General features: G+C 37.4%; 1 protein-coding gene across 1 annotated transcript in view; it reads left to right on the forward strand.

Annotated features, from left to right (window-relative positions):
* LOC140163021 (probable JmjC domain-containing histone demethylation protein 2C) overlaps window positions 1–19,869 on the forward strand; it is a 285,573-nt gene that overhangs the window by 211,119 nt on the left and 54,585 nt on the right. Inside the window, 1 exon segment of the mRNA XM_072186361.1 lies at window positions 590–788. Coding sequence (XP_072042462.1) covers window positions 590–788 — 199 coding nt within the window.

Raw genomic sequence — 19,869 nt, forward strand, 5'->3', positions numbered from 1 at the left:
TGTTTAACTTACTCAAATTTATAAACCATACCAAAGTATTCTTCTTGTCTCAAGGATTCAGAAGTAGTTTTCACATGCCCGTAGGGATGTCAGTTATCAACCTGAATGATGTCCAAATGAGGGTGTGAGGAGTCTAGTACATGTATATGGCAGTCAGACTACTGAATTAACATGTTTCTTCTGGTTACTGAATTAATATGTTTCTTCTGATTTCTGAAGTAACATGTTTCTTCTGGTTACTGAATTACATGTTTCTTCTGATAACTGAATTAACATGTTTCTTCCAATGACTGATTTAACATGTTTCTTCTGATTACTGAATTATCATGCTTCTTCCGATTCTGAATAAACATGTTTCTTCTAATTACTGACTTAACATGTTTCTTCTGATTAGTAAATTAACATGTTTCTTCTGATTACTGAATTAAAATGTTTCTACTGATTACTGAATTAACATGTTTCTTCTGATAATTGAATTATCATGCTTCTTTTGATTACTGAATTAGCATGTTTCTTCTGATTACTAAATTAACATGTTTCTTATGATTACTGAATTAACATTTTTCTTCTGGTTCTATTCATTCCACAGACCTCCTTTTCAAGACCTGTTCCAAGAAGCCACAGTCCCAGTCATGCCTCAACACAGCAAAATCAGGGAACCAGCAAAACAAAAAGTGAGCAGACTACCAGTAGCGGAGGTAGCAAGAAATCCAAGCGTTCCAAATTAAGTGACGTACCGGAACAAGAGGAGAAAGAGAAGAAGGAAAAACCTGAGAAAGAGACCAAAGGTAGGTCAAAGGTCAACACCTGAGCTAGGACTGTAACCCAGAACCTTCAGATGAGTCTGGTGTTCTAGCTGTCCTGAAGATTTATGTTTGTTTGTTTGTTTGTTTGTTTGTTTGTTTGTAAATCATGTTGTTTGTAATCTTGCCACTATGGGGGATTCTTTGTAAGCACCAGCATATGAGGACACATACATGTATAATCTCGGTGTAACAACAGACATCCTGGGCAGACCCAGCAATAGTGGATGTCCATCATGTTCGTAAACATGTTCTTACATCCTTGTTAGCGGTGCTTACATGTAGAGGTGTGTGATTTTGTTTGTGGATCTGTTGCTTGTATTGTCTCTAACTACAATGCACTCTTAATATCATCATGTAACAACAGAAATTGAGCACTTGAGCAAAATCAGAAAAAAATGCGGGAATATTTACGTCTTGCGTCTCAAGTGCGATGAAATTTTCCGCCAACAACACCGACTCATTTCATTTTGATCGCAGGTGTTGCCGACTCTAGAAAGCACTTATCGTATCATACACATTGAACAGGCACATATAAAGTCCTGGGAACCAGGTCACATGTGATCGCGATCCTGTGTCATCGAATGTCATTTGTTAAATTTAGGTCGTTTTGGGGGGCGCCCGCTACGGCAGTGCCCCACTATTAGCTTGACTTTGCAAATTGCTTCAAATTTTGGTTTTTCTAGATTTATTTTGTACAAGATTTCATGATTCGATTCTACTTCTGTTTTCTACTCCTGATTCTGTGGATAAAATGTACATTTTATATTAGTACTAGTCTATTATTAACCATGATATAGATTGATTGCAGTGCTTAGAAGTAGCAGGTGTTATGGCATGGTAATTGGTTGGCCTCATTCATTGTTAATAACCACACATTGGGCTAGTCAATCCATCCATTCACCCCCTATGGAAGACATTACCTTAATCTTCCATACAGAGTGTGTAGATTTCAAATGGAGTCGCCCATTCATGTAACACCATTTGAAATTCACACTCCCTGTGTGAAAAATTAAGGTCGTGTCTTTTATAGGGGTGTATGGATATCAATCGGAATAGCACAAGGGAAGCAGACAAGGGATCCAATTCGAAATTCTGATTACAACATGACAAAATGTTTGTGGTAATAAAGAGAAATCACACTCTCTCTCTATAGATGTGATTAATACAGGCTTATCACAACAATTGTTTATGCCACTTGATTTGTTTTCCAAAAGAAAATAGTTTTGTCTCACTAGTGCACAAAGTTTTTTTTTCAAAAATAATATCCCAACCTCTGAAAATCGAATGGTGCGCACCTAAGAAAGGCATGCCTCTGCCCTAGCCTATTTCATGGAGGAACCCCCTCTGCACCACAATGCTGTACACAAGTGCTGGTCACTTCACCAAGCAAGGGCCCTGTCTAGGTGCAATATTGGCCAACATGGGGTATAATACATGGCATACAATGAAATATTTGTTCAGTATTTCAAGGCTAATATCACAAAAATATGCTAAAACTTCACCTTTGTTTCCTGTAGGAGTAAATCAATAGCTGCCAGGTGCCATATTTTAGATGTATTCAATATGGACATGTCTATAGGGCAGGTTTTGCATGGCACAGTCAGCCAGCAGGTCATGAATATATCAATTGTACAATAGCTGCCAGTTGTCATATTCTAGATGCATTCAATATGGAAATGTCTACAGGTTTTGCATGGCATGCTTTCTTGATAACACAATAACAGTCTGTCCTTGAGAAAGATTAGATCTGATCACAATAGGTTGGATACAATTTGTTGCACTGTAATAAAAGAATTATTGGTATAAACCAACTCAAATAACAATGCACATTTTATTAATGGGAGTCTAATTTTGGAAGGATCACAAACATTTTCAACAATAAATAGATTGATGGCTTATCTGCAATAGCTACAGTAGTGCATGTGATTATTGCACACATGCAGTTCTTTAAGTGCATGCATTGTGAATAAGCGACCCCCCCCTAGAATTCAGCATTTAAAGTGGGTATGTAATTCTCTTAGTTACCAGATCACGCTATTTTGGTATGCCTTTCAGCGCCATATAGGCCTACTTTGTGTGGTAGTCTCTGATTGTGGTTCATTACTCAAGCATGTGATCCCATTGACATAGTAACATTATGTAACTTCGCTGGCAAGGCCCAGTGTTGTTGAATATGACATGAGCAGAGACAGGCGATTTGTGCGGAACTTTTTTCCGCGCAATCCCGCGCAATTGGCTTTTTTTTTTTTCCTATGGGCAGGGATGCATGATTTGCACTGAAAATAAGTTCCGCGCAATCTCCGTGCAATTTGCTATTTTTTTCCGTGCAAATCGCCTGTCCCATGAACAAGCAAGGAGGTTTTTATATGGATTCCCATTGTGAAAGCCTCTATTCATGTTGCTACCATAAATTGCTGGTTTATGATAGCAAGGAAAAGGACATGTGACCTCAAGGCTAGTTAGCAAGAGATGCACACACCATTTCCCTAATTCAGGAATTATTGATCTTTAATCCTCCTATGCCCTGCTATGTAAGGCATAAAAACGTTTAACAATCCGATTTGTGCAAATTCGGGTGTCTGTATTTTTTGTTCAATTTTTTAAAGTAAAATGTCAACATCTGACCAAATATTTGTTGTGAAAAAAAAGAAAAATACAGCCAACAATGCAATATTTTCTTTTTTACTGAATGTAAAAAACATTGACCTCTCATTATTAATTGCAAAAAACCCAACAACAATCAAACAAAACAACAACAAAAAATGACGGGGCAACACAACAATTCCTAAAAACAGTTTTTTTGCCAAATAGTATTTTTGTATCCCATATTTATATAACTCGACTAAAGAACATTGCATGACCTACAGCAGCTGTTGGTACTAATAATTGGTCTATTCCATGAATTATTAATAAGTTAGCTAGTTATGTTATAAACTCTTTGCAGCCATACATGCACACATTTTCAATTCATAAATAATTATTATTGATATAATTTAAATCATTATTATCATTATGTCCCAAACCAACTGCTATAGACCATATATTATCTATAGGGAGAAAAACTGCTGGGTACACCAGCACACACTAACAGAAACTTAAATGGTAACTTGATGTTGTGGCTTTGCTGCTTTGTCCCGCCTTTAGCAGTCCACTCACGGCTTTCCCACTCGTCACTCGTTCCCCCTCTACCGCATCTCCCCCTCAGTTGCAACTCAGTCACCCCCCCCTCCATCATGTGTAGTCTTTGACAAAGACTACAAGGACTATAAATACTGTAATAGAAATTGCATGGCTTCTCTATCATTATGATAATATTATTACAACAAGTCATTAAGCATTCAGCCTTCCCACCCACATATTACAGCATCTCCTCATTAAGATACAGACCACTGTCAACACAGATATCATGGAATAGAAATGTCACTGCAAATTATGGCGCTATTACTTTTCATATTGCTGTAACAGTTTCAAACATTTCCACTTATATTTCATTTCATTAGTGTCATTTGTTGTATTTGTATAGACTTACACAGACACATCATTTGTTTCAAATTTCTCATTCAATTTTCTCACAAGTTTGGGTGTGAAAAATGTGAATTAATATTGTGTGAATATTTGGCAAGTACAATAATTACTGGCAGTGAGTTTGACCCAGCCAACCATTCCAACAATCTGTCATTTCCCTGCGCTCAATCACTAATTAAACATAGCCAATATAATTGACTTAATTTATAAGTAGATCCCTTAGTGGTTTATGGAACAAGATATTTACTGCGTTAGTCCTACTAAATGGACACTATTTTCAAACTTTTGTTTTGTGAATGTTTCTATCATTGTGGGAATAATGTTTTAATTTCTGTAATTTATGACCAGAACCCAGAGTGTTGATTTTTGTGGGGCAAATAGATTGCCCACATTGTTTCCCCAGTATTGTAAAGGTTGTTCAGGGAAAAATTTCAGACCTTTTCTAGCAGCAGTCTGCATGTCACTAAATCATGGGCTTGGTGAGAGAGCGTCTATGCATCTGTATCTGTTGCTTCAGGTGACTGGTTGCTGCTTTCATGAATTCATTAGAGTAGTGACTCCATATTCATTCCTTCTCTTCTGTAACTTCCTTCTCTTCTTCGCCAAAGCCGGCTAACCATGCTCTACAGGATTCACTCTGATCTGGTTGACATCAGTTGGAAAGATTACATCACTGAAGCAACATCTATTAATACCAGAGGTCATGACTCCCGTATCTGGACTCCATATTGCAGCTCGCAAGTGTTCCTCTCTTCTTTCTTCCCACTCACAAGTAGGGATTGGAATTCCTTAAAGAAGGATCCAACAGCCTTCCCAACACTCGATGCCTTCAAGATGGCATTGAGGGACAGCTCCATCTAGACAGCAGACAGCATCAAATTTTTAATCAGCACTTCACTGTACATATTTTTGCACCTGTGATCTCTTGTCTGTGTCATATGTCTGCGCACCCACCACTCTGCAGTGAGTAATCTTCTTTTCAAGAAGCCTTCACTACAACTTGAAGAAGCAGAAATTTCTACATCGGTACTATAGAGCATATCGTGCCAGAGAATAGTGCTAATTTTGTTCATGACTCGGAGATACCACTTTTCAGGTTTGAGCCTGAATTCAGGTTTTGTGCGAGTCAAATTCCTGCGTTTTATTTATTTTCAGCCCGTTTGGGGGCTTTTTTTGACCTGCATTAGGCCAAGGAAAGTCGATTTTGAGTTTCCCGTCACCCGCCCTCACTTCATTTTCTGACCCTCACTTGAATTCATTATTGTGATTTTCCAAAAAATACCAATAAAAACTGGGTATATTTGCAAAAAAAATTATGAATATCACTTTATTTTTTGTGGAAAAATCAAAATCAAAACATGCATTTTAATATACTTTTGAATCTCATTTGGGCTAAACATCCATCTTCAAGTGAGTGAGCGGCAAATAACAACACATTTTACATGAGTGTTGGTCATATAATGAAAGGCAGAAAAATAATGAATAATGAATAATGAAAAAGTTACCTCACTTGTTTTCAGAAATTATGTGACGGGAAACTCAAAATTGACTGTTAGGGGCCTTAACATGCTTTTTCAGGTTTTTCTCACCAGTTTCAGGTTTTTGAGTGAAACTGAGTGGCATCTCTGATGACCCCCTGAAATTTGTATTCAAGGGCTAAAGCAGATCAAAATGATGGAATTTTTGTTGTTGAGCAGTCGGCATTTAATATATAAATTTGTCAGGCATGTTCTCATCCTAAATTCCTAGGTTAAGAAATAAAGAGCATGATAAGTTTGACTACTGTGTCTGCCTGGCAGGAAGGCTGGTGTGATATCCAAGCATGGTCATTGGGCGTATGCTTAATTGGCCTGGCTAACCATGGCTAACACACTCATGCCACTATCACACCTTGGGCTATTTGTCCTAATGCATTGCAAATAGTGGGCTAGCTGGCAACAGTTGCCAACTATTTGCAGCTCTAGTGGTAGATAAAGCACCCAAAAGTAGCCCAACTTATCTTTTAACCAACTTACAATGGGACCTGAAACCTCAGAAATCACAGGGGAAGAGGGGGAAACCTCCTTATTGCTCTTACACATTGGTTCAGTTTAGTTAAGTTCTATGTGATAAGGACATAACCCTGGAAAATCTTCTAAATGTGTTCGATAATTGGGCTACGAAATCACAATGGAGGCAACAGTGTGGCTAGCTAGCTATTATTATCATAGACCTCATAGGTCTTGACCTGAGTCATAATCTCTTGGTAAAAATAACAACCTCTTGAAAATGAGGTGAAAATAACACTTCCTTACCAAATAACAAGTGCCATTTGGTGCATGTAGAACCGGGATGTAGAAAATGGTGGTAATACAAAAGAACTGGTGGAAACATTTTATGTGAGAGCATACAAAGGTCAGTACTATGGTTGGTTTTAAATATGACATGAGAAAAGGGCAGTTTAACATACCAAATGAGGAGAGAATTAAAATTAACAGGTGTCTCCCCTCTGGAGGGGGTTCTCCATGGTTGAAGGTGTATGGAGATGTGCCACAGTATCTTTTTCAGCAATTTTGATAGGCCTATATCAATTGGTGGGTTGTCAGCAGAGCAGGGACCAAATGTGCCGTTAAAAACACACTATTTGGGTACTTTTTGGTGCTTTTGTAACAAAATGGTATAGGCCTATTGATGGGTTGCAAACACAACAAAAAGTAAGTGCATGTCAAATCTCAAAACACTGCATACCAATGTATAGGCCTAAATATCGATAAAGTTTGTGTGGCACATCCGCATACAAAATTGTCGGTCTTTCCAAGCTCCAGATAAGAAATTGGACAATGCATGGATACATGAATGGACACATGAATGGAGCCTGTGAGTGACCTTCAAAACTCTAGGCAAATGTCCTGACCACTTGGCCAGTCTGCCAGACCATTGACTCTCCTTGATAAACATGGCTGAAACTGAAGCTATAAATGTTAGTATTAAAAGTAGCAATTTATTGAAAAGAATAAAGTTATTCAAATTTAGAATTGTTTACTTAGAAAACCTGTTAGTCAATGATGATAAGACCTTTTTTCATAACATAATACTTGAATTAATCAGCCTATCAGCTTAATTTTGTTATCTGTTAAGGGGGTACTACACCCCTGGCCAATTTTGTGCCTATTTTTTGCATTTTTCTCAAAAATTATAGCGCATTGGTGATAAGTAAGATATGTATATTATAGGGCAAGGACTACAACTACTGCACTGGAAATTTTATTTCAGCACAGACAACAGTTGTGGAGTTACAGTCAAAAATGAGGGAAAACCAATATTTGATCAATAAATCAATAACTACTTGTCTTGAGTCACTGAAATTCCACTGTAGGGGTAGTAACTGGATTCCTTGCCCCTATAATATACATAACTTTTGTTACCAGTGTGTTATTAGTTTTTGAGAAAAATGAAAAAATAGTCACAAATTTATCAAGGGGTGTAGTACCACCTTAACAAAGTAGGCAAAATGATCCATGGTTCCAATTGATTTTGGTTCAAATAGGCTATTGAATAGATCAATTTTATACTGTAATGTTATTGATTTAAGCTGTGGTGTATCCTTGATGTTAACTAATAATTGATATCTGTATTATGTGAATTCAGCATGTCGTAACCTGTTGTCCGAATGTGCCAGGGTTACTAGGCTAAATGTTTGCAGGCATGATAATTTTCAGGCTTTTGGCTGAATTTGGGCAGTTTTGTTGTCCAAATTTACGCATTTTCATTTTCTTCAGCCTTCTTCAGCACGTAGCTAATACGTGCTCAATGCTTATGCTTCATACTCGCACTGTTGGCTCGCAATTTGGCCATTGCGAGTAGATGGAACTGCGCCAGTTGCAGGCCTGGAAAAAATGTCACAGGAATGTAGACAAATTTCCCTCCAACATATCAGGATTTCCCACCATCAAAAAAGAAAAGAAAAAAAAAGAGCATTATTTTCCTCCAGATAGCCAAATTACCCAAGAATGAGATTCCTGAATACCCCTTTTTTCCAGGCCCGGTCAGTTGTAAAAACAGTGGGGTAGCAGGGGTCCGCTGTCAGGAGAGAAAAGATAAAAGCACTATCATTTTGGCCCAGTTTTACCCAGACAATTGCACAAGCCTCAATTAAGCCTCTTCTCTATTTAATATTTGTTTTCGGGGCCAATTTTCAATTATAACACTATTTTATGCGCAAATCAAGTGTTTACTTGAGGACTAAGTTTGAAATTGTTTCCCATATTATATCACAACCTGACATGAGAGATCAAGCTCTTATTGGCCAATTGCAAAGATGACCATTCTAAATCACATTATGGAAATCAATAAACAAAATTACATTATGAAATCAATAAGCAAAACAATTTAGAATGATATCGGAGGGCTGTCCATGCATATCTAACCATGAAACAATACCAGCCTGTCATGGCTCCACTACACATTAGGAAGTTTTCCATTTCCATTGACGGACGGTTTTGCGACGGTAAAACACCATACGTTGTCATCATCAACTCTGTAAGGCTGCGCTCACATAGAAGTATACGGTATACGAAATACGCTCATCCGCTCAGGCTGAGTTCACCTAGGAGTGTGAACTCAGCCTGATCGAATGAGCGATTTCAGATAGCTTAATAGCTTAGTATGTCAGTTTACCCATTTTCTTCGCCTTATCAAATGCTTGTAACTTTACTTCTTGAGGTCACATTGCATTCAACGAGGTGTCATAATGTGCAGAATTAGATAGTGCATCTATTAAAAAAATGAATTTGCCCACATATGGTTTAGGTTTTTAAAATTTGGACGGTATACGCTGCACTAAAATTGAACACGCCGATTCCCACTATACTATACTATACTATACGCAGGTATACGGCCTTTTCGAATAGCTCTTATGTGACCCGGTACTATGAAATTACCTTGCTCGATTTAATCTATACGCTGCACCTGCAAAACGTGCATCGATACCGAATAGTATACTTCTATGCGATCGTAGCCTTATGTGACCCGGTACTATGAAATTGCCTTGCTCGATTGAACTATATACGCGTGCACCTGTAAAACGTGCACCGTATACCCGAATAGTATACTTCTATGTGAACGCAGCCTAATGCATCATCGTCCAAATTCTACAACACGCGAAGAGTCTGACAACCATCATGGTGACGATGACAACATTTGGTGTTTTACCATCGCAGAACCATCCTTTGTGGAAATCAAAAACTTTCTACTGGTGCAAGAGCAGGTGCTACAGACTGTAAAACCACACACTCTCCGAAACCATAGTGGCCACTTTGCAGCTCAATGTTGCGGGTTCAGCGCTTCAATCCTTGTCTAAGCTGCTCATCCCCCTCCCTCAATCGCGACTCGATATTGCTGCTTTGCCACTTATCCCCCCTCAAGCACTAGTAGTATTTGACAGAGACTAATGCAAGAGGGGTTAATTGATTAATATTTCCAGTGTTTGGCTTATTGATTACCATTAAAATGGCCATAAAAGCAAGTGAAAGTGTATCTTGCCTGGTCAGTCCGGTCTAATCATGCTCACATCCTGTTTAGTGTTACATGGAGGCCACTGGACTTGTCAATGATGTGTCAGGAAATAATTGCAAAAATAATTGTTTGTTGTTGTTCAAATTGTAAAATTTTATAGTAATTGTAAAAGTTTTATATTTTTCGCATGGGAGACATACCTTCAGTAACATCAAAGGTCTGATGTTGATCCAAGAATTAAATTCATGTGCACAACCATAAATGGGAATATTTCCTTCCCTACACATCCCAAGATGGCCGCCATGGCATGAGTGACCAACTTAGATCTCGGCCATCAATGAAGGAAGGTGAATTAAATAACTGTTTACAAGGAATAATCATCCAACTTCCAAGATGGATGCCTTTTGCTTCATTATACCATTGGCACATTTATACTCGGGGAGTAAGAGCGAGGCAGGATTTTTCTGTTGGAGCATTTACGCGCCATGAGTAAAAGAAATGGCATCAAATTTTTCGAGGGCATTTTAAGACAAATTGGCCTAAAATATGATGAAAATCTGATGCAAAATTTGTTTTCACGATTCCTGCTCACTAAGTTTAGATTTAGGCCCTACTGACGTGCGCAACAATAAACTGCTGTAGTAAAATTCTCTGAAAAGGGCAGCGCCTAAACATGTTTGTTTTACCTGCCCAACCTCCATATGTTGCCCAAAAGGCACTCAATTGCAGTGGATATTCTGACAAATTGGCAGTATGGCAACATTGATTATTAACAAAACAAGGTGTTAATATAGCCAATTCAAAAAGTACTTTACTATGAACAGAACAGTTTAGGTCAAGGTCGTATAATAATCCAATTCCAGAAACAACACACACTTTAATATTGATTAGATCTCACAAGCTATTTAACCCAAGGTCATATCAAACCACTTGCAATAATTGTGTGATAAATAGAATCATATTAAAATGCAATCAAATTTGAAGAAGAGGACACTTTCTGAACAGGTGTGTATAGGCTATTCTGGTTGAAGCCCATACACCCCTATACAATATATACCATACCCCTATGCCATGGAACACATACCACAGAGGGGAATGCAGATTTTAAATGTAGTCACCCATTCAGGTAACTCCATTTTCACACTCCTTGTGGGGAAATTCAGGCCAGTCTTCCATAGGGGGTGTATGGATTTCAACTGGAATAGCCCAATTATCACAATGTCATCAAATTGGTTGTAGCCTATCAATTACGACGTATTTATTGCATGTTTTGGTTTTGATTCCCATCATTTTATTATAAAATAAAACTTAAGAGGAAATGAGGATGTTTGTTCTTAATTGTATAGGCCTGTGCAGGAAACACCATATTTATACTAAAACTGTGATGTGTTTATAGCCTAATTGGCCCCCAGGAATTTAGCTTTATTAAATATTATACTCCTTGTAACTAGATCAGGGCCCTCAGGGAGAGCAGCCAGCACTAAGTGATGATGAGGCTACCCTGTAGCTGTACAAACAAATGTATTAAACTAAATAATAAAAATTAGGCGGCCTTTAAACGAAATTTATACCTGTGACTGTTGACTGCAATTTGCACAGAGTATGATATTCAACAGTTGGGATCTTCTCCCTTTTAAAGGATTTTTTAAGTCTAAATTGCGACAGGATTTCCTGTACTGTAGTTTTCTGTTCGTATCAAATTTAAGATAAAAATATTTTTAGTGATTTTGCCTGTGATTCGCAGCTGAAATGTATTCATTGCCACAGCTTGAGTAGTTTCCTGTGTTATAGTGTTGACCCCTAGATAGTATTTTGCTCAAACCATCAACTTATGCATTAGCAGCAATTCTTGTGTATATCAAAGTCCAAAGTTTACATGTAATCATCATGATCATGGGCAGTGGGCATGCATCTATAGCAATAATATGTCAACACTGATAAACAGTATTGATTTTACCATTGCATGAATCAAGATATGTGCACCACATGGTGTATGCATGTAGCATCACAGTCATTAAGTGATTAGACTTAATCTTGTAAACAAACCATAATATCATTATGGCCATAATTCAAAGGTGGGTGACCTTGGTTCTTCATTGTGTTGGGTATAGATTGTTAGTCTCCAGCCCAAATTTACACATTACTGTATCGCGACCATGCAACAGAAACTGACTGTGTAAAGAGACTAGTGTATAGCTTGTGTGCACAGTGTATAGTCACTGATATCCCAGCTTGGCATGTGGTGAACTGAGCGCAAACAGTCTATACACCATATGCCAGCCTATCTGCACATGCACACAACCAAGGCTGGTCGTATTCTCCCAGATTCCTCGCAATTTACGGAAATAAATTTGATGTGATTACACTGACAACCGTACGGATATACTATAGAGATTATTACGAGTGATGTTGGAATAGTATGGAAGCGAATTAGACGGATTTGAGACCGGAATACTGTGTAATAAAAATTGGGTTATGTGCACGTACACACAATGAGACAGTGTGGGAGCCATATCTAGTGTATAACAAGGAACCATAGCATACTATAGTGAATGTACAAGTTATATATGGATGGAATATCAGCAGTCAGTGACCTACTCAAGCCGAGTCAACGATGACAAGGTGCTAGCATCAGGCTCTACACAAGGTGTGTTTTATAGGGATTTAGTGAAGGGAGAAGGGGGGTTGTTAGCTAGCAAAGAAGGCTGTAGGAAATTAGGGATTTATTGAAGGGAGGGAGGGGGTTGTTTGCTAATTAAATAAGGCTGTATCCGTTATGGATGTATTGAAGAAAGGAATGAGGGAGACGCGACGGCAGGGTCAGAAATTCGCAACCATACAGGAATCCTTTTGGATTCTCTCAGTGGAATTTTACAAGAATCCATGGATTCTCGTCATAAACTCATATTATAAATATAAACTTAGTATGATAAATTGAAATATTTATGAGAATCCGTTTCGATTCTTGCAATTTTGTTGATGAGAATCTTTGCGAGAATGGATTCTCACCGAATTTCTGACCCTGGAAGGGAGGAAGGGTTGTCAGCTATTGGTGCATAGGGATTGAAGGAAGGGATGAGGGAGGGTGGCTTGTTTAATACTAGCTAACTACACCTCTTTGTGTGACTCCATACATGTCTTGGTTTTTAGAAGGTCAAATCTTGTTGCTGCAATGACTCATGATGATAGACATTCAGCCCTTACATGATGGCATGATGTTGACTTCCTGAGTTTATTGTTGTAGTACATGTATCTACTACTAGGCCTACATGTATCATGACTATGCAAGTATTTCCTGAAAGAACAACTTTGTCTGTGATTCTTAGGCATAGATCCCACCCTCAGTTTAAACATGCAAGCAGAAATATTCATGACCTATTTATCATTGTTTAGCTATTTGATTCATGTTTTGTGGAATTATTATTTACATGTTTAGTGCCTAGATTTGTTGGGTAAATATTTATTATTCACCAGTTTGTGGCTGTGAAGGTCATGTGTCCTTTTTGTTTAAATTTAGCAGACATACTTGAGTAAAATTAGGTCAAGACAAAGGTTGACCTTTTCTTGGCAGCCATCTTGGAGCATGGCTTGCTGTGACCATGATACACCTATTGTGCTCTGCAGGTTTGTTGAAAATGTGTGAATATATAGCTTGTTGTTTTATGGATTGTAGCTGCATGCTTGTGATTTTGGACCAGTTGGTCACTGTGTGCAGCCATAGTGCATTACTGGAGTTTGTTTGTTCAGGTTTTATCTGATCAGTTGGAGGCCAACCTCAGTGTAACATTACACCCCAATAGGTGTGTTTAACTTTTCTACCTGACCAGAATCTGTTGTTTATGTTACTTATCATGTTTTCCATGAAAAGCCAAGAATTTTATGTGCTCAATGACAAGGCCGAAATACACTGAATAGTACATGCTAAATTTTCTTCTACTTGTGAATTTTCTTCACAAGAATTTGTTATTCTAAATGTTGATGATCATTCCCAATGATTTTAACTGGCTATAGGACAGGCCTCTAGGCCCCAAATCCATTGTTTTGGGAAATGAGCAGTACTACTGTAATAGTACACAATCTCATTTACCAAGATCAGGCCTACATGTTCATGAAAAGAATCCTGGAACCTTGAAACTCACACTCATTGTGTGGAAGATAAGTCATGTCTTCCAGGGGGGTATGGATTTCTACTGAATAGCCTATTTATTTCCTTATAGACAGAGTGGTAAGTTTACTTGATGTTACAAATCAACTTTCACACTGTGTTCACATTCAACAAGGTTGACCCATTATGCAGTGATATGAGCCATGTCTTCCAGGGGGGGTATGCATTTCTACTGGAATAGCCTATTTATTTCCTTATAGACAGAGTGGTAAGTTTACTTGATGTTACAAATCAGCTTTCACACTGTGTTCACATTCAACAAGGTTGACCCATTATGCAGTGATATGAGCCATGTCTTCCAGGGGGGGTATGCATTTCTACTGGAATAGCCTATTTATTTCCTTATAGACAGAGTGGTAAGTTTACTTGATGTTACAAATCAACTTTCACACTGTGTTCACATTCAACAAGGTTGACCCATTATGCAGTGATATGAGCCATGTCTTCCAGGGGGGGTATGCATTTCTACTGGAATAGCCTATTTATTTCCTTATAGACAGAGTGGTAAGTTTACTTGATGTTACAAATCAACTTTCACACTGTGTTCACATTCAACAAGGTTGACCCATTATGCAGTGGTATGTTATTACAGTTTAATCATATTTACATACTTGGCTACATTACAAGATTAACAGTGCAAGGACAATTGGTGATAGAATACAGACAGATAATAGGGTAAGGATTATCTGTAAGCCTCTTCACTTTGTATTCAATATCAGGCCATACTATGGAATGGCTGGACTATACTACTGAGTACTAGTGGTGAGGTGGAACCAGAACAGTGGTTCATTTGTGGCATGTTTTGTTGATATCAAATCTAATTTGGGCAAGTTAATTTCATGGCAACTATAGACTGCAACAGGTATGTGCAGTAGAATATGTTTGCTTAATTAATGCCTAGCCATGATGCTCATAGAACAAGAATCCTTACAAACATTCCTCTTTAATTCAAATTTTGAAGCTGCAAATAAATAGTTATTCTAGGCCTGCATCAAAACGGATATGCCTGTATTATACTTGGTTGGCCTCTCAAAACGGACATAGCCTGTATAGCTCTAAAGTTGCTGTGCTTGTTTTACTCATCATAACAAGATCGACTAATGCCTAGCTAGTATTGACACTCATAAAACAAGAGTCCTTTAATACAAGCATCCATCTTTAATTCAAAGTTTGAAGCCGCAAAAATGGCTAGGCCTGCATCAAAACAAAGACATGCAGTAACCAGAAGCTCTTGAGTTGCTGTACTAGCATGTAAATTGTTCACACAGGGTTGGGGTAGGTCTTTCAGATCGTTTCCAAGTAGGCTTCACACACATCCATCACATCCTGTGGAGTAATGGACTAGGATATTAACACAATTGTTGCATACAGTCAGTCAGGCAGGCAATTGCAATGCAGCAAACACTTAGCAGGCAGGGTCATATATCAGGGTCATGCATAGTGTCATGTGAACTGTTGAGGTGATCCCTAGTTGATATAGGCTAACCAGCATAATAGGGCAGGTGGATTTGGTTACTGCTTGATTGAGTGCAAATTTTTGCACCACAGTTATTTTTTATCTTTTCCTAAGCAGCTACTGCAAAAATAAAAAGCACAAGTTATGTATCATTTTCATTTTAATATGTAGTAAGTAGGCCCTATGTCACTGAGCTGTAAGGAAGCTTAGATTGGTGAAACAGTTCTTTAAAAAATAGCAAGGCTGAAAAGTGAAAAAAAGTTCTATCTGTGGGCTGTTGAATTTGCAGGATTTTTGCTGTTGATTTAAATGGTTCTTTGGTGTTTGGCCTAATATAGGTTTTCCCGTCCAATTTCAAACTTTGGTAGTTCAGTTTAGTATAAGTGTCATTCAATTTCGCGCGAAATTGAATGAACGCTTACATTCTCGATTTCAATTTAGCAAATGTGCAATCTATTTCATTTAATACGCATTCATAATTCTAAGTAGTGCACCCAATTTCGCACATTGTGCAGCCAAATTCACGTGGCCTTGAATTCAGAGCCTATTTGGAAATACAAATTCATATATGCGAAAACAAAATGGAAAAATGTTCAATCGAATTCGCGAAGTGCAGAATCAAATCCAGAAGTTCTTAAATATTTTACAATGGTTCAAATATGAAATGCTATTTATCGTGTTTATATTAAGCATTAGATACATGTATCGTCAACATTGTTCAAACAAGCACGTTGCTATAGGACTATTAAATGTGAAGGGAAACCATAATTTTAAGTAGTGTTAAAATTGCCTAATGCATAGGCCTAGTAAAAATGAAATGAATTATAACCAAAAAATAAACCAATTATATATTTAGAAGCATTTTGCGGTTTAGTTCAGAAACCATAAAGTGATGTGATTAAACAAATTCATTACAAATTCATTACCCAACAAAAGCATTACCCATTAAAACATTTGTGTGTTTATTCTGTGTTACATGACTAAAGTGATGTATGTCCCTTTAAGCGATGTTTTAAACATATTTTAATACGCTCGTGTGTTTAAAACAATATTAACATGTTACATTCAGATTCGTATTTGCAAGCATTAATGTGTTTATAAATGAACACTATACCTAAAGTATACTTCTCATTTAATACAAGCATTACCCTTTAAAACGTTTGTGTGTTTATTCTGTGTCACATAGGACTACTCACCCTTTTTCTGCTGCAACGTAGACCAATAGGCCTATGTCAGTATACTTGAAAATGCGATAATTTCAAATTGAATTCTTTTTCGCTGAATTAGATTGTCAATGCATGAAATTGAAAATCGGATTTACAACGTTTCGCAGTCCCTCATGCATCTATGTCGAAATTGATTGCCTATTTCTTTAAATTCGACGTATAATGGTGAAATTGAAACATTCAAGAACGAAATTGAATTCACAATAATGAATTGTTCTGATCATACATTAATTTGATTGAACTAAAATGAAATTGATTGCTCATAATGCTAAAAAAGAAATCGGGATTCGCTATGATCATTCAATCTTGCGCGAAAACTAATGACGCTTTTACTAAATCGAATCGAATTAAAGTTCAAATTGGACGGGAAAACCTATACTAGAATTTAGGTAAACTTCTTGCATACTGAATGAAGCTTGGGCAACACACAGATGTAGATTGATTTTCTAAACTGAATTTGTGATATTTTACTGAACTCTGTATCAGAATGGAACTATTTGGATTTTTAAACATGCTCATGCATTTCAGGATTTTTGTTTGTCTGTTTTGCCAGTGTAATTTGGGTATATAATTTAGCCTAGGCCTATATCATGGGTATTTGAAAAAAAATGAGTGTATGTTGAGTAGACATAGAAAGACATGCTATAGGCCGACATATTCATTTTGCATTAGGGCCTATAGATAGATTTTTATTTCAATCTTAATGCTTTCCTTGAGCTGTGGCTATCCATACATGACCTTTGTATTGAAAGCCCTTCAGTGAAAGAAATTGAAACAAACATGTTTAATATGATTCGATCTTGATTGGCTAAGGGACGCACCATTAGATATTATCGGGGGGGGGGGCTAGGGAGTTTGGGTCGGGCAGAATTTTTTTTTTTCGCTGTCTTTGGAAGCAAAATTTTTTTTTTCGAAGTTGTCTTTTTTCAATTTTAATGTATACATTTACACAGAGCTGGGTAGGGGAAAAATTTTTTTTTTTTTGCTCATCAGTGAGGCAAAAATTTTTTTTTTTACTCATCAGTGAGGCAAAATTTTTTTTTTTTTTACTCATCAGTGAGGCAAAACTTTTTTTCAAAAACTCCCTAGCCCCCGATAATATCTAATGGTGCGTCCCTAAAGTCCCATTCAGATTCCACATTGATGCCGTGATTAAATCCGAGCCAGGTTTTTATGATCTCACCGGTGAAAATTTTCATTGCGCAGTGGATATCGCGGTTGTGATTGGCTGCTGGAAAATCATGGTTGTCAGAATGACCATAATAAGGAGATGCAGACTTCACAATTGTAGCGGCGATATCATGATGTTGCAGTACAATTAAATTTCATTGTGCGATGCTGTGGTGCAAAAAAGCATCACATGATGTTGCGATGTGGAGTCTGATTCGGACTTTAGTCTTGTGCAAATGTTCAAAGATAAAATTGTAGGGCCCTATCTATGTAAATTGCCAGGAATAGCAAGGCATGGTATGTAGGTCTATGATGAGGCATGCATGTATGGTGACTGTTTATGCATTCATACACCTGTTTATCAAGATAAAAATATCTGTGTTATCAGGCCAACTATTTAATACTATCCGATGATCTAACCCAAGGCCATATAAAAATAAAAACAGGATTCTTGTCCCGTTTTCAAAAAGGAGGAGGGGCTTGATATCAAAAACGGTATAGATCACTTGACATCATTGTTTATCAACAAAGGCGAGGGACTGGTCTATCGATATGCTGGAATGAACCGTGACACTGTCCAATGGCTTTCTTGTACTATATGAAATGTGGTGGGCAATTTAAAATGCAGGTCCCTGAGCAAACTACGATGCGTATGCGCACTGCAGGGCAAAGAACAATGGAATTTGCATAAATCGCGCTCATTCTGCCTGGCAATGACGTCACATGTCAAATGGTCTACAGTATGAGATCTTTGATGACACATGATATTAAATTCCTTGTACTATACTCCACTTCACCTAAGTAACTAATATTATTAGGCCAAGTAAAATAAAAAACATGTTTCACGTCCGGATTTTATCGCAAAATCGGTGTAAATACCCATAATTAGAGCTGTTTTAGTGTACACAATAATGCCTGGGAAAAGGAGGAGGCCTCTTTTTATTTGATGTTCTGAGAGGTAGGCCCCTCTAATTTAGTAATTATCTCAAACCTTCCAAAAGTGTTTCTTGTATATTAGCAAGCATATAGAAAGCATCTCTACTCCCTAAACATATTTTATGAAAAGTTATAACTGAACTTCAAAAAATAAAAAAATAATTCAAGAAACTTCAAAAAAGGAAGCGGGAGGGGACGATAAACGTGTTTATTTTTTTTATTTGGCCTTAATATTACTAGTATTTTGGAATTCTTAGTGACCTTCATTGATTATGTTTATTGTGATTCATACATTCTTTCCTTACATCACCTATTCACCTAATTCACTTAGGCCATGGAAGTAGGCCTATTGTTACTTTGTTACAATTACCCTCATGCACACCCCCTAATCATCATGCATTATAATGCCCATGACAAGTGGTTAGCACTTTTAGCAAGATGGTGTTATTGTGAATATTTCCTGTGTTGATTTAGTCATGAGGTGGTAATGGATAAACTTCTGCTCAAATATGTTTCCAGAAACAATTTCACAAATTTCAATTTCAAACTGGCATGATAAACATACATACAACAAAAACTACGCACTCCCCTAAAAAAAGTGTCAGCTGATCTGACAGGACACATTTTTTTTGACATGTCAATTTTTTGATGGGGTAGGGGCCTAGGGCCTTCTTTGTTGTACACTTCTGCTTGGATGTCCGAATACCATTACCAAGATCAGTTAATATCAGTATCCGCCCAAATGCAGGAGTTATCATTCTGTAGGTCCTAAAGGAACATCGCTCAGAGTGTATTCCAATTTCATCACATGATGCTGAATTATCACTCCCAACCATTTACTCAGTAGATTTACTCAGTAGAAATACTATTTACTCAGTAGAAATACTAGTAGAAACACACTGTTTGTAGTACAGTTTGCCATATTATCTAGGCCCCAAACAAGTAGGCCTATCAGTATGTAGGGTAGGCCAATACAGGTATCTCAACCTTGAAATAACAAAGGAAATTTCTTCACAGTCACTTGGAATGACATCAGTACACAGTCAGTATGTAAAGAAGACAAGTAGCTCCTACCATTATCTAAACACAAAA

The sequence above is a fragment of the Amphiura filiformis genome, chromosome 10 (genome assembly GCF_039555335.1).
Source record: "Amphiura filiformis chromosome 10, Afil_fr2py, whole genome shotgun sequence".
NCBI classification, from domain to species: Eukaryota; Metazoa; Echinodermata; class Ophiuroidea; order Amphilepidida; family Amphiuridae; genus Amphiura; species Amphiura filiformis.